We start from the raw sequence: 16650 nt of genomic DNA on the forward strand, positions 1-16650 counted from the left end.
AATTACGAATTTCAGCAGTTTACAAAAATAACATCCTAATATATAATATTATAACATTATGTTGATATATGGTGCTTTTAATTCGACCATCGCATACACTTATCGTTTTGTTTGGTTAAGAATTTAATAACAAAATTGTTTATATATATATATATATATATATATATATATATATATATATATATATATATATATATATATATATATATATATATATATATATATATATATATATATATATATATACATATATATATATATATATATATATATATATATATATATATATATATATATATATATATATATATATATATATATATATATATATTTATATATATATATTTATATATATATATATATATATATATATATATATATATATATATATAAATATATATATATATATATATATATATATATATATATATATATATATATATATATATATATATATAATGTTCATTTTTCCCATTCCTAATGATCATTTTTTCTAAAAGGATGATAAATTTTATGTAAAAAAAGCATTGTTTAAATTATATAAAAACATAAAAGATAAGTGGATGCGAGGCGCGGAGATCATAGTGCTAAAATATAAGAATAAAAATATTATATTTATTTATTTATATTTTATAAACCTAATATACTTCTTAAAAATAAAAATTTATAATCAAATATTTAGAAGACATTTTATTTTCAAATAATTAATAACTAAGAAAAACTCATCATTCATATTTAAAAATAGATATTGTTCAAAAAAGTATAAAACATGACTTATTTTAATGTTTTTTTTATATCTAAAAACAGAACTAGGACGTTTTACTAACACAATGTTTATTTCATATGTTTTATTGAATTCATCAAGTATTCGTGTAAAATGATTAGAATTACCATTTAATATGGAGTAATATGTAATATCATTATTTATACTAACCGATTAATGTTGACACTTTACCATGATATGACATAGGATCAAAATTCATTGATTTTTAACAATGTTTTGTCGAAAGTTTCGACCTAGTTCTGTTCTTTTCTTATAAACGTAACTTTTACAGCCTAAGTAAATATCCATTACAGTGAAACCCTTTTTTACGTTTTTTAAGAGACAAAAAATAAATGGAGGGAAAATATAAATGCAGGGTATTGAAAAGATATTTTTTTGAGAAAATCATGTAGACAACTTTTTTTTACACAAAAACCTAAATGGAGGGAACGTATAAAATGAGGGTAATAAAAAAATTACATTTTAAAAAAATTTTAACCAATTAAACGAATGCAAATAACGTCAAAAAATAGAAGCGTTGCAGATCGATTCATTAATCGAATGACAGGATGGATATTTTCTGCGGGGAAAAAAACGTAAATGCCGGTAATAATTTAACGAACATATATCGGGACTGAAATAACTACACGCAATTGGCGGGAAAATGTTAAATCCGGGGACGTAAAATACGGGTTTCACGGTATTAAAAAATCAATTATCCAATAACTGCCTTTATACGTACGCGGTTTACCGCACTTTCAGACGAAAGACAGCGGACATGTTCGTACAACTTGTTAAAAAAATAACCACGTGTTTTTTCGCATGACACAGTGTGCAAGCCGCAATTCCCGTGTCACACGAACAACACTATTCGCACGGTAAAGAGCGTACGTGTAAAGGCATCTCCGACAGCTGGGCTCGACGAAGAGCAGGACCCTTCGAGTTTGGACCGGGCGTGGTTTAAGCATCTTCCTGCCTGTGATGGCGATGTCCCTGCTGCTTGAGGTCCAGCGATCTCAGTGACCTGGATCGCTCGAACAGCGAGGGATCCGTGTAGATGGGCTCGCTGGGATCTTCGAACGGACTCCTTGTCGGGATCCCGAAATCACATGCGCGTGCCAAATTTCTATAACAATAACGGTTGCGAACAATTTTAATGAAAAATAATGAAAGTAGATTCTCTTTCACCTCATTCCGCCGTACTCTTTGATATATATACTGTTATACATTATTCAAATTTTGTCTTTGGTCGACAATTATCCATTTACACGGGATATTCGATATCCCGCAACTTAATTTTCTTTCTTTTTCTTCTTCTTCTTCTTTTTGTAGATCCTAGGGATCCGTTTGTGCCTCCGCATGTCACTCGTGGGATTTTCTTTAAATCCATTTAATATTTAGCATAATTGAATTTTATTCTTAAAACACCGTTTTTAAATAAGTTTTCTTCGAAATATATATATAAATGGTTTTGAAAAGAAGAGTTAATTAAATGTAAGGAATGAAAAAAAAATTAAAAAATTTATCCAGATTCTAAAAAATAATCAAATTCCAATAAATGTTCTAAAAAAATGTGAGGAAACAACACACGCCTGGCTTCTCGCGCAGCCGTTTGCGTTCTGAATTTGTACGATTGAGATCTCAGCCTTTTGTCAAAATCGTAATTTTAGTTCTTCAAATATTTATCACCGGTCGTTTTATTATTCCCAATTTCTCAAGATTGCGCAACATTTTTTTATGACGCATATATTTCGCTGAAAATTTCTTTTAATCCAGGTTACATTTGACGTAATTGAATTTTTTCTTAACCTTACCGGGAGTATGGACGTAAATGAACGTCGGTGCGAATTTTCCTTAAAGGAGTATCGACGTTAATGAACTTCGAAATCCGTCTGTCAGTTGGTATGATGTAACTTGTATAGCAACGACATCGGTGGATGTTCGTGTGTAATTTTGTCAAAATTCAAAAATATTTCGAAAAGGTGCTTTTTTTAAAAGAATTTTAAATAATTTCTACCTTCATAATTAATACATAGAATTAATGGAAAAAAAATCATGTAAAAAGAACTCACTCCCCAGAGAAAGTCGGCCATCAATTTTTGTACTACCGCAAAGGTTAAAAAGTCGTTATTGTATTGAAAAATAAATAAGTTTTTTTTAGTTAGTGAGTTATTGACAGATTATTCAATAGGTTCGTGTGTGTGAATCTTACCCTGTAGCAAAAGGTTTGTGCAGTCCGGCTCCAAATAGTGATGCTCGTGATTGGGCGGGTCTAGATGACGGAGGGCGGTTTACTGAAGATGGAGGACGCTCTCTATCTGCAGACTGGTTCTTACGCATCACACCCCAGTAACGTCTGCCATAAAAATACACAAATATTATACTTAAAACGGACACGAATTCTACAAATAAAACAACGATAAGTATTTTACTTCACAAATCCTCTAGTATCAATTATTATTGAAAATAACATACAGTTTTGAGAATCTTTATCGAATTGAGACCGGAGAACAGAAAACCTTAATAACATCTACCAGAAAATCGGATGGACGATATTTGGAAGTTTGTCGGAGAAAAAATAATATCAAAAGTAATGGACGAGACAGGAGATATTAGTATTTCCTAAAGTAAACCAACGTGCATTGGTATGATGAAGATAAAACAGGGTGCTTTTCCCACAGAAGATCTCGAAGGTTTTTAAAATCCAGTTCAAAATATTGACTTACCTGTATGCAAACATGACTATGAGGATGACTGTGAACAGAAGACAGACCAACAGCACCACGGCTGTCAGAAGAGAGTGGTATTCTCCAGGAGTGAGGCAAACGGATGGAGTTACTGGACCAACATGACGCAGTCCTTGAATCATCTCATCGCGTGACTCGAAGACCTAAAGATTGAAAAAAACACCCATTTTAAAGTTAGTATACAAAATGTTGTTCATTCCAAACTTGCTTCAACTCAATGACAGATTACTTTACCTCAATCATCTCTCTAACATGTTCCGGGTATTCTGGCGGTCCTTCCGTTCCGGTTTCCGAATCATCATCTCCGTACGATCCTATTGCTCCCGGTGAATCGGTTCCGTTTACGGCCAACGCAGTGCCATTAACCGAGTCATCGTCTAAAGTCAATGTTCCGTTTACGTCTCTTCTTCTTCTCCTTCCAAACGACGGCTCTGACCTTCCCGTTCCACTTGAACAGAATGCCTGAAATAAAATTAAAATATTAGTCATACTGTCATTGCCATTGAATTATTATAGATATTACATGCGCATCAATTGCTAGGCATCAGCAGTTTTTTTTTAAATATTGCATCGTGATCGAAACTAGGGCAAATTTGTAATAAATACCGGTTGACAACCATCTCGACAAGTCCTGACAGTTGCTTCAAACACCAAGAAGTTGGATTCTGGAATCTTGAAAGCATTGAATCTTGCTTCTAAGCTGTCTCCGCTTCTGCCCTTGTCCAGCTCAGGGAACACGTAGCTGTCGACTGGGCATCTAAAAATAATAATAATAAGGTAAATCTAAATGAAAAATTACAGTAAATCCCCCTATAACGTTGATAAAGGTTATCAAGGGGAGAGTCATAGAGTTAATATTTTTAAACTGTATTTTTACATTTCAACTAACGGGAACGACTTGACCGAATATACGGACATACTGCGTTATACGGGGGACCACTATTATAGGGAAAAAAGACTTTTGCAAACGTTATAGGGGAAAAGTTTATACCAGTTTTCTTTATAGGGGGGTTTACTGTACTCTGTACTCGAATAATGGTCAAAGTCCAAGGCTTCAAATAAACCAGAACAATTCAAATGACTCTTATTGAAATTCTTGCAAGATAAAGTTTTTAAATTGTTGATATTAACAGCTCTTTACTGAGTCATTTCATTACTGGTATTTGCTTTACTGCAGCTGGTTGAATGGTCTTAGTTGCATTACTTTACTGGTCTTTCATAAGAGCATTCTATATATTTAGAACAAAAACTATTACGGATATTAAACTTTTTAATTAGGTGGATTTTTTTAAAGGTTTCTATTTTAGAACAGACAAGTCTGCAGGTAGGATAGTAAGGATAGGAAGGTACATGTGAAAAATACATCACAAACGCCCAGACCAATAATAAATAAATATTTCTTGAATTGATTTTGCAATCGGCGGGAATCGAACCCGCGACGCCAGTTTCGTAATTGAGCGTCTACCCAACTACACCAAAGCGCCTATCATAATTCTGAGCCATATTTTTGTATCTTTGTTTTACTGATTCGAATACAATTTTTACAAACTTGTATTTATTTAGATTGGCAGTGACAGGTATATTGAAAGCTTTAAAATAGAAATTCACAGTAAAATCGGGATACAATTTTGTTTTCTTTCACATTTAAAATGAATTTCACAACTTAGTTTTAAAAAATGCTTTGCAAGAAAAGGTTTGTCAGGAAGCCTAGATGCTTCTGGGCATGCGGTGGGACAGCTTTCCATGATACGAATACTAAAAAAAACTAACTAACCATCACGTCGCTTCCCCGCAGGGGTAGGCAGAGAGAATAGAACGCCACGCCACACTGTTCTTGCAAACATTCTTCGCCTCTTCCACGTTCATACATACCCGCCGATTGTTTCGACTCCTAACTTGACCACTTTTAAGTATTTGACATACTTGATCGTGCCAAGTTTTTCTCGGTTTTCCTCTGCTCCTTTTTCCAATTACATTCGCCTCATAAATTTGTTTTATCGTTCTTTCCTCACTCATTCGTTCGAATACAAGTCTTCTTTAACTTTGAATTCAATATTTTAGAGTTCTTACCCATATCTGTCGATGAGCTGCACGGACCGTCCGGAGTATGGATCTCTGGCTATGACGTTGGTCGCGAATATGTCCGTAACGTAGTTGTAGCCGTCCTGCGACTCCAGGCGGAAGGTGAGGGGGTCGCCCACGGCGATGGTGGTGGTCGGCCGGCCCTGGTACAGGATCATGAGCCGGACTCGGGAGCTGAGCGAGTTCTCGGCGGGCAGGTACTCGATGGGTATCGGACTGCCGGACCTGTCCATGGAATCGCCCCATTCCCAACTGGGATTTGAATCGCTAGGGAAGGACTCTCGCGCGGAACGATGGTACTTCAAATATCACCGTGACGGTTTTGGAAGCAAAATGAAATATCGCAGTCGTACAAGAGAAAGTGACCAACTAACAAAACGTACAATGTTCAGGAGGGCCATTTAAGTCACTTTTGCATGGCAAGAAAATAAACATCAATGCTGTTAGTCATTTTTAACTAGTCAATATATTATACTTACAAGTTTAAAATCCTTTGGGAATTTTTTCAGGGCAAGATTAAGCTAGTAAGATATCAAACAGTCAATGATCACGTTTTTGTAAAAAATACTCTTGGTCACTTTCTCCTGTATGACTACGATATAGTGACTAGAAAACGTCATCAAAAGAGAAATAAATATAAATACAATGCCAGGATATCAAAATCGAACAAGATAATCCAAATATACCTTGTACAATCTTGACCAAGTATCTAACTGAGGATATATCAACTGCAGAAAGCAAAAAAGGCCAAGACGTTTTGAGAATTTCACACCAAAATAATACAAAATTTATACTTGTTGAAGAAAAAAACTTTTCTTCTTTTAATCAAATAATGTTTCTGAATAACTCATCTTTATGTATTAAATGTTAAATCAAATACTGATTTTACGAGTGTACTAAGTTGTATTTTCTTGTCATTGTTATTGTTTCCCCTAGTTATTGCTTTTGTTTTTTTTTCAAACGAATGCGTTTGAAAATGCCATAACTAGGCGAAACAATTGTCATATCGATTTTTATGTGTTTTTTAACAATAAAATATAACTTAGTAGACTCAAAAAATCAGTGTTCGATTTCCTACATAATTTAAAATGGAGTTCTACAAATTAAACGCAAAATCTATAAATTAATAACTCATCTTTAATTATATTTCTTCCTCTAACCTTTGTTCGCTACAAATGGTACATAAGACACTACATAACATTGAGCCAGTGTTATCTTGTTCATTAATTTCGCGAATACAAGGCGAATACAGTCCTGTGCTTCATGTAATAGACGTTAAATAAATATTAAAGTGAAAAATAACTTCTTTTTATTTTGACTCTATTGGTAGTCAAACCTGGGACCTCCAGTACGTATGTCAAACGTTCTAACCAGTACACTACGAAAATAGATAATATTTATTTATTTCATAAATGATAAAGATGTAAGGGCCACTTCTCGCCAGATCAAATGAAACTGCGTAAAAAAATGTGACCAAAATTGTTTTGATGACTTCTTGCTTTCAGCGTGAAAATCCAGATGAAAATCACGATTTGTTTCTACGATTTTTTACAAAATATTCACGGTGATATTTGAAGTTGATCGTTAGTATACTCAATTAGTTCAACTCATGAAAAGAAGACCAGCAATTTTACTTTATATATACTTTTCACGAAAATAATAGTCGAAAATACTCAAATTCAAGCAAAATGCAACTTACAAATAATATATCAATACTAAATTACGTAATTTAAAGGCATTTACATTCGGAGCATGCTAAAACTAGCTCAATATCAAAACTATGCCAAAGAAAAGAAGACCAGCAATTTTACTTTATATATACTTTTCACGAAAATAATAGTCGAAAATACTCAAATTCAAGCAAAATGCAACTTACAAATAATATATCAATACTAAATTACGTAATTTAAAGGCATTTACATTCGGAGCATGCTAAAACTAGCTCAATATCAAAACGTCAAGTAATTTATACAGAAAATTCTATGACATGCACTAATAATAAAATCAAATTATATAACAAGTCACTTCATAATATAACATGTCACTAAAATAAACGTGCTTTATCTCAAATAATACAAGTTACGAAATACAAATAAGACAAGTACATGATTCATATTTTAGTGTTCTAGCTAACTAACTAACCATCACGCCGCTTCCCCGGAGGCATAGGCAGAGAGAATTGAACACCACACCAATCTGTCTTTGATAACAATCGTCGCCTCTTTCACATTCATACATATCCGCGAATTATTCTGACCTGCTAATCCCAAGATATTATATTTGAAATACTCGATCATGTCAAGTAGGTACTTGAAATTTTAGTATACTATTTTAAAATAATGTTAAAAATTAATGGAACTACCTCTACACTATGAGAGTAGAAAAAAACAAATCTGATACTATACAATCACTACTAGTACTATCACTGCGTTTCGCTGCAGGGGTAAGCAGGGGTAAGGATGGACCGCCATCCGTCTGTCCTTATTTACGCTCCTAACTTCCTTTACGTCCATTCATCTAGTCATACGTGTCCTTAGATTGCTCAAATTCTGGAAATGACATTTGCCAAATATCTCTCTCGTTATCGTTCTCTCGTCATCCATTCGCTCCACATGTCTAAACCACCACGACAAACCTATCTTAATTTTTTAATCGTCCCTAACTCAGTCTTGTATTCCTATCTTCACTAACCTTTGTAAAATACTAAATAAATTGATGATTTGTTCGCCTTTATTTTGATTGGACGATTTTCTTTATTCGAGACTTATCTAAATCGTTTTATAGCATCAATTTGTATAAATCCATTATTCATTGCTAGATATATTTCTTCTCCGTCTTATTCCTCATTACAGAGGGTTGTAACCCTTGTGGAAGCAATGACTCTTCTCCGGTTATCCCTTGCCTGCGCTGCACGTAGCGCTCCAACCACCGAGGTGCCTGCTTCTGCCTTAACTTAGATATACTAGTACAGTCGAAAATGAGATGCTATCTTACAACCGCCAGCATGCTTCTAACATGTATATATATATATATATATATATATATATATATATATATATATATATATATATATATATATATATATATATATATATATATATATATATATATATACACATATATACTTGGTCTGTTCAATTAATACGTAGACTGATGGCATAAAACAAAAAATATTTTATTTAGATGTTACATATTCGGATTCAAAGCATACACCTCCCCGACGCACACATTTATGCCAACGGGGTTTTCACTTTAAGAAACAGTCCTTGAACGTAATTTATATTTGAATCAGTAACTTTGTGATTCCCCATTTGCTAATAATAATTTTACTTTGTTTTAAAATCATTATAAATATTTTATTATAACTTAATTATCATGTCTACCGGTTTCGAAGCTAACCGGTAGACATTATAATGAAGTTATAATAAAATATTTCTAGTTATTTTAAAACAAAGTTACATTTTAATTATATATAGTCCTTGAACGCTTGTGTGAACCGTTGTCGTGAGCGTTGTTATTCCATCAGCTTTAATCCATTGAGGTTTTAGAACTCGTGAGTTTTTGCCAAACACTCGATCACTGTTCTACTGATCTCGCTCTTCCCGACTTATTCTTGCTCCCGAAACTCAAAAGACCGTTGAAAGGAAGAAGATTTGAGACGATTCCCAAGATTAAGGACATTGCGACAAACGAGCTGAAGGACATCACTAAAGAAGCGTTCCAGGACTGTTTCTAAAAGTGGTAACACCGTAAGGATCAGTGTTCGTGTCAGTTGGTGACTACTTTGATAGGGACCCAGACATCTACATAACTTCTAAACAAAGTACATTTTGTTTTACCACGTCAGTCCACGTATTCATTGAACAGCCCATGTATATACATATATTTCATATTGAATATAGTCGACCGCATGCTTCAAACGGTTAATATGTTATGATCTCTGCATTATCACCCATGAGAAATGGTTTGCCCTTCTTACCCTGCGCCAATGTAGTTGGATGTGACCACCGCCTCCCCGGGCCCACGGAACAGACAGGTCAGATTGAACCTTTTGTCTTTTCCGGTCTGAACATTGTCGCTGAACTGAACCACGACGATGTTGGTCATAGTGTCACCGTACTGCAAAAACAGAATCATGTCAACAAAAATATTTATTGATCTACGCTCGAAGCCAATTTTACAAAAAAGAATATATCGCTCACATTTTTTCAACAACGTCATTTCATTAAAAAAACTTGATTTTTCAGGAGATTGTTTTAAAAGTTTAAAAATATAATACAATGTATTAAAAGTAAATATCAAGCCTCTTATTGAACTTTTTACTGTGAAACAAATCTTTTTAGGTAAAACCTGAATGTTTTTTCTCCATTTGAAAAATATTAAGTTTATTTAAAAAAAATATTAAACAATACCTTTTCGTAAAAATGTAAAAACAACACTTTCTGCCCTGTAGCGGGTAAATATTGAGTTAAAAATATGCCGCTTTTGCTGGGATAAAGTACATTTTCTGGGCATTCTGAAAACATGTACAACTGAAAAATTATGAATTTTGATATATGTCGTTCTTGAAAGGAGTGAGCGATATACCATAGTTATTATATTTGTCGTAAAAAAATATAACATATGGGAAAGGAAGCCACAAGACAAATTGTACGAAACGAGGGACACACCACGATATCAATATCGACTTACAATGTTGAATGATCTCAGCGCTGACAATGTCGAGTTGAACATATCAAAATCTTCATATTCATCGTTAACCAATTTTGATGAACGATAAATATAGGAGATCGAAGATGAAGATGATGATCGAAGACCACCAAAGAGATGGATTGAAAGCTGGGAGACTAGTCCCTCTTAAAACAGGCCACAAAGCCTACGGCCATAGGGCACTGTATCAAATTGATACAATGTCAAGTTGAACGTAAATTATACAATATAAAGGCAAGGTGATCTGTCCAGGGCTTCAGTTCCCAGTCCAGGGTTATATTAAATGAGCATTATAATGATAAAACACTCGTGCGTATTTATTCTGACCACCCTGGGAATCGAACCCGGGACCTTCAGTTTATTAGCCAAATACATTCACTGCTACGGTATAGAGGCAAACACCCAGACTAAAAATAAATATTTCTTGAACTCGTTTTGTACTATTTGTATGGTAAACACACACATATGTATATATGTGATTGATTGCAGTGTGTGTCTGTGTCTACCAGCCGTTAAATGCTATTGGCAAACACATTTGAAGTGCACTTCCTGTCTTTTATTTGAAGTGACATGACAACTGTTATGTGGAGGTCCCCACCAAAACGTTACATTTCCATTATAAATGATTTTAAGTAATCAGGAATTCTAGCTTGTAAAATCGTTACGTTTTGGTACGATTTGATGATTTCATATTGGTTTAACAGAGGATTGATCACGTTTTGTCGCAACTTTAATAAAGATCTCGATATAATATAGTAAACAGAACAGATTTGCATTTAAGAGATTTTTAGCGTAATATTGGAAATGTAACTTTTTGGTGAGGACCTCTACGTATAATGGTAATCCCAATAGGATTATTGGGTAATATATCCAAAATAAAACAAGGTTTGTTGGATTGAATTCTACATTTATTTATGTTTATGTTAATACGTGACGCGTTTCGTCTTCTTAGGGCATGTAAAACATGTAAATATGTCTCATGTAAAACAGTGATTGATAATGTCCTAAGAAGACGAAACGTGCCACGTATTAACATATACATAAATAAATGTAGAATTCAATCCAACAAACCTTGTTTTATTTTGGATATATTACCCAACAATTCAATATGTTTAACAATAAATATCCCAATAGGATTTTTCAATAGACAAGGATATATTGTTGCCATGTTACCATAAACCGATGTAATGTCACCAATATTATTGATTGAACTCACTCTCTGTGTTCCGCACTCTGGGTACCCATGAGCTCCGCTAATCCTCAGCACGTTGACAGTCCCGCCGCTGCCTCGGAAGAAGCACCGGTCGTAGAATCCATAAGTATAGATTCTTCCTATGAACCCTTCCGGTGTCCTGAGAGTAAACTCCATCCCGTCCTCATTGCACACTTGGCTCACTAAAAATATATTTTATAGGTTTATAATACATTATTAAACACATTCTATTGATTTTTGAGGCTGTTCAAATCGTGATTTTTTTCGTGAGCAATTTTCTTGATTATTGTACAGGTAACCCACCTATAATGGTGAGATAGCAACCGCGTTATAGGTGGAAACCTTATAGGGGGGTTAATGTTTTTAAATTGTATTTTAATTTTAAATGACCCATTTCAGACTATTCCGCTGGTTAAAATGTAAAATATTTATTTAAAACATTAACCCTATATAAAGTTCACTCTGATAACGCGGTACCTATCTCAACGTTATGGGGGGGGGGGGTTACTGTATTACGATTTGGGTCATCATTTAATATCTAGTCTAATTTATCTGTCGCCTACTTTCAAAATCCGCCAGATCCATGTTAGTCGATTTTACAAAAAATGCAAAATCTCCGGGTAACATTTATGTTTCAAAGATTTGTCTATCATTAGATAAAATATTATGAAATCGAGAATTTTTCATTTTTTCGGATTTTTTTCAGTATTAAAAAAAACACTAGACACAAACCAATAATAACGTTTTGAAATTTTTGACCTATCCCCGCTCTCTGATTGGCCGATATGGGTCAGAAGGCAAGTTTCATGAATATAGCGGAATTTGAAATACAACGCTGTTTTTTAGTATTTTTTAGCAGGGTATTCAAGTATATAAATATTTTAAACAATAAAACCCACAATTGGCATTCCGATAGAGCATTTATTTTAAAATCGTATAAAATTGGATCTGGCGAATTTTGAAATTAGGCACATATCGCTCACTCCTTTCAAGAACGTCATAAATCAAAAATCGAAAATTTTCAGTTATGCATGTTTTCGGAATGCCAAGAAAATATACTATATCCCAGAAAAAGCGGCATATTTTTAACTTAATATTTACCCGCTACAGGGCAGAAAGTGTTGTTTTTGCATTTTGAAGAAGAGGTACCTATTGTTTAATTATTTTTTTAAATATACTTAATTTTTTTCATATGGAGAAATAACCTTCAGTTTTTACCTAAAAAGATCTGTTGCACAGTAAAAAGTCCAGTAAGTGGCTTGATATTTATTTTTAATACATTGTATTATATTTTTAAACATTAAAAACGCTCTCCTGAAAAATCAAGTTTTTTTTTATTTATGACGTTCTTGAAAGGAATGAGCGATATGTCCTTTATTCTTCTTTTTACTTCGCGTACCGTAACCACTTTTCAATTTTATTTTCAATTCCTATCTTTCTTTTACTATCGGATACCAAGATATTGGCTTTATGAAACGTCTCCCAACATTCATAAATGTATAATGTTCACCCGATAAAATGTGTCCTCAGAAAATACATTTCGTTTTTGCGTAGTGCTCAGTAAATGCCAATTTTTTCAGGCAACCGATTCTGCATGCATTTTTGTACTTCTCCCAAAACTGAAGATTGCGGTACGGTACAAATTAAACTTTGGATGATTTATGTACCCATGATCCAGAAAAACCCTATTAAAATCTTTTAAATATATTTGACTATTTATACAGTATGACATAAGTTACCATCGAGACAATCTTCTCCATTTCTTGCCGTAGACCTCTCATAGAAATCATAGTTCCCAGTTGTATCAAAATAGGCCGGGTCGGCTGAATCCATGTCCCTCGTGTCTCTATCGCTCAACTCGCAGTTGTCCCTGTCGCCATCTCCATATGGAACAGCATTATCCCTAAAAAATACACACATTTTCCCATAGATAAGCTAAATAGATTCATACGTAAACATTAATTGGATAACATTACTATTGAAATAATTACAATTTAAATTTTGAATTTCATTAATTGATTCGTCAGTCACTTAGTGGTGAAATCTAACTAACTAACTAACTAACTAACTAACCATCACGCCGCTTCCCCGCAGGGGTAGGCAGAGAGAATAGAGCGCCACACCACTCTGTCCTTGCAAACATTCTTCGCCTCTTCCACGTTCATGCATCTCCTCATACATACCCGCCGATTGTTACGACTCCTAACATGACCACTTTCAAGTATTTAGCATACCTGATCGTGCCATGTTTTTCTCGGTCTTCCTCTGCTTCTTTTCCCGCTAACATTCGCCTCATAAATTTGTTTTACCGTTCTTTCCTCACTCATTCGTTCTACATGTCCAAACCATCTCAACACACCTTTCTTAATTTTATCGATAATGCTTATCTCAGCTTTGCATTCCTTCCTTATTTCACTATTCGTACATCTATCATACATCGTTTTGTCGCACATTCTTCTGAGAGATCGCATTTCGACTGCATTCAGTCTACTCTCATCCTTGTGACATAACTGTGAAATCTATAAATTTTTAATTAATGTTTTACTTAGTATATACCGCTATTTCTTAAAATCTACTGTGTCATGTGTTTCGATGCATTCCGCGTCATTTTCAAACACCGTACTTCTTAAGTAAAACATTAATTAAAAATAAATTTTGAATGTAACAGTGTTTATAGAAAAAAATAACAGTGTTTTTCATTTTGAAAGTGTTAATATGAGAAGATATTAATTCTTAACACATTCTAGAATCTGCGTTCCAAAACACAAAATTGTTCAAAAGAGTAGTGAGAGCTTGTGAAGTCAAGTTCTCACTACTCTTGTGAATGCTCCCTTAAGATGTGGCTATTTTAAAAATTGATTAAATTGTCTTCGTGTATCGGCTTATGACGATTGAAAGCGCTCACAGTTTTTACAATACTCTCACGATAAATAACTGGCGTTATGTTAAACAAAAAACGAAATAATTCGCGGGTCTCGAAGAAACTTGGCTCAATTTTACAATAGTTACCGATAGTTAAAAGATCTGCAGATAAAGTCTCTGGCTTCTGCACACTCCCTTTGACACTGCACCAAGGACTGCGCTGTCGTAAAGCGTCGGATGTACTGCCTCCGCATACGTTGGCGAGATCCCACTTGTCTGTACGAGTCGGCGTTATCGCAGCGCGATATCCCGGGCCTCAGCGCGATACCTGGTCCTGAAGGGGGCCCCAAGGGCGCTCCTGGGCCCCCTGGGCCGATGGGAGCAATGGCACCATAGCCAGGGGATCCGATACCTCCGAAACTGGGGCCGGTTGGGTCATAACCTCCCGGGACACTTCCTAAAATGACAAAATTATAATATAGTCAATAATTTAAACTCATTAATGACTCATAACACAATGAAATTGGTTAAAGATATCAGATATCCTTGTTTAAGTGGAACTCGCAATCCTCAAATTCCGAACGCGGATGGCTGCGCTAGAGGAAAGACTTGTTTTCATGCGAATTTTGTTTTTCAGAATGTATATTGGAATTTGACTTTTTTTGTAATATATGTTGAAAAAAAATATTTTTATAATTTTTTTTAACAACTTTTTACTACCTACCTTTCAATAACTTTTCTTTTCAAAACCATATACCGTAGAACGGAGCTACTTGAACTTTGATGTGTTACTCGAGCCCGGTACAAAAAAAAATATTTAGATCGTGGTATCGATCGAAGTATCGTGACAATAAGTGTCACCTGTCAGGGAAACAATGAATCATGTCGATATGTTCATTATTGTAGACCAAATACAGATTTTTTTTGTTCTGGGTTCAAGTAATACATCAAAGTTCAAGTAGCCCCGTTCTATGGTATGTATTTTGAAGAAAAAAAGTTTTTTTCAATACAAAAACAGGATTTTCAGCAAAAAATTAATTACGTCAAATGTTGACGTTTAAAGAAAATTAAGTTATATCGGGCCATAAGACGTAAAACACGATTTTTCTCATACTATAGTAATTAACTATAGTTTATTTCAAGTCTATGTTTTTTTTTACCTGTTGGCCTATATCCTGGCCCAGCTCCTCCTCCATAAGTGCCTCTGTATCCCCCTGGTCTCCTGACGCTGTACCCTGGCCTGCCACCATATCCGTCATATCTGTCTCCTTCTGGTCTCTCTCCCCCGTAGCGATCTCCACCCGGTCTTCCACCAAACCGGTCTCCGCCAGGCCTATCTCCACCGTAACGGTCTCCTCCTGGCCTGTCTCCACCGTAGCGATCTCCTCCTGGCCTGTCACCGAACCGATCTCCACCGGGTGGACCATATCTGTCTCCTCCATATCTGCAATAATTTAGAGTGTGGTTGATGTATCATAAATATTTATTTTATGTATTAAATGTTAAATCAACACTGATTTTTTGAGTCTACTATGTTGTACTTTATTGTTTGAAAAAAAAACACAAAAAATCCATTTTGTGACACTTGTTTCGCCTAGTTATGGCATTTTCAAACGAATGTGAAGATTAAATGGACTGACGGTCCTTATATAGCCATATAAGGACTGTCAGTCTATTTAATCTTGACATTCGTTTGAAAATGCCATAACTAGGCAAAACCATTGCCAAATTGATTTTTATGTGTTTTTAACAATAAAATATAGCTTAGTAGAGTGGAAAAATCAGTATTTCACATTTAATACATAAATTTAAATGGAGTTCTACAAATTACAAATTAATCGCCAAATTTATAAATAAATAAATATTTCTACCCGTTTTCAAATTGAAGCCAGCACGAAGAAAGTAAATACTGTATAGTGAAACAGGGAACATTTCTTGTTTATATTATAACATCTTTAAGTAATTCAAATATACGGGTATCATGTAGACTCACCCTCCAATCCCAAAGCTATCTCTATCTCCAAAACGATCTCTGTCTCGATCATATTGACTGCCTCCACCGAATCTGTCTCCCCCGTAGCGATCTGTGCCCCAATAACTTCCTCCAGCTGATCCTGAAATACACACCATTGATGAAACATTTTTTTTCATTCTATTGTATTAAAATATATCAACAACACCAGGTACAATGAAAATCACACTTTTTTCCCAAAATACTTACCGATCCTATTCACCTTAAGTCGTATTTTTTTTAAACTATACAAATCAACATA

At 34.4% G+C, this 16650-nt stretch overlaps 1 protein-coding gene across 2 annotated transcripts in view; it reads right to left on the minus strand.

Annotated features, from left to right (window-relative positions):
• Positions 1 to 475: 475 nt before the first annotated feature.
• The window catches only part of LOC148312582 (uncharacterized), a 50711-nt gene continuing 34536 nt past the window's right edge, over positions 476 to 16650 (minus strand). For both annotated transcript variants that reach the window (XM_088276333.1, XM_088276330.1), the window contains 12 exons: positions 16371 to 16491; positions 15538 to 15821; positions 14525 to 14834; positions 13255 to 13418; positions 11519 to 11697; positions 9572 to 9711; positions 5581 to 5817; positions 4117 to 4267; positions 3745 to 3972; positions 3490 to 3653; positions 2976 to 3119; positions 476 to 1889 (listed from right to left, as the gene is read on the minus strand). In XM_088276333.1, the coding sequence (XP_088132459.1) occupies positions 1724 to 1889; positions 2976 to 3119; positions 3490 to 3653; positions 3745 to 3972; positions 4117 to 4267; positions 5581 to 5817; positions 9572 to 9711; positions 11519 to 11697; positions 13255 to 13418; positions 14525 to 14834; positions 15538 to 15821; positions 16371 to 16491 (2288 nt within the window). In that variant the 3' untranslated portion in view covers positions 476 to 1723. The remainder of the gene's footprint in view (positions 1890 to 2975; positions 3120 to 3489; positions 3654 to 3744; positions 3973 to 4116; positions 4268 to 5580; positions 5818 to 9571; positions 9712 to 11518; positions 11698 to 13254; positions 13419 to 14524; positions 14835 to 15537; positions 15822 to 16370; positions 16492 to 16650) is intronic.

Source organism: Brachycentrus maculatus, unplaced genomic scaffold (assembly GCF_059751285.1).
Source record: "Brachycentrus maculatus isolate JH-2025_06_01 unplaced genomic scaffold, ASM5975128v1 h1tg000038l, whole genome shotgun sequence".
NCBI lineage: Eukaryota > Metazoa > Arthropoda > Insecta > Trichoptera > Brachycentridae > Brachycentrus > Brachycentrus maculatus.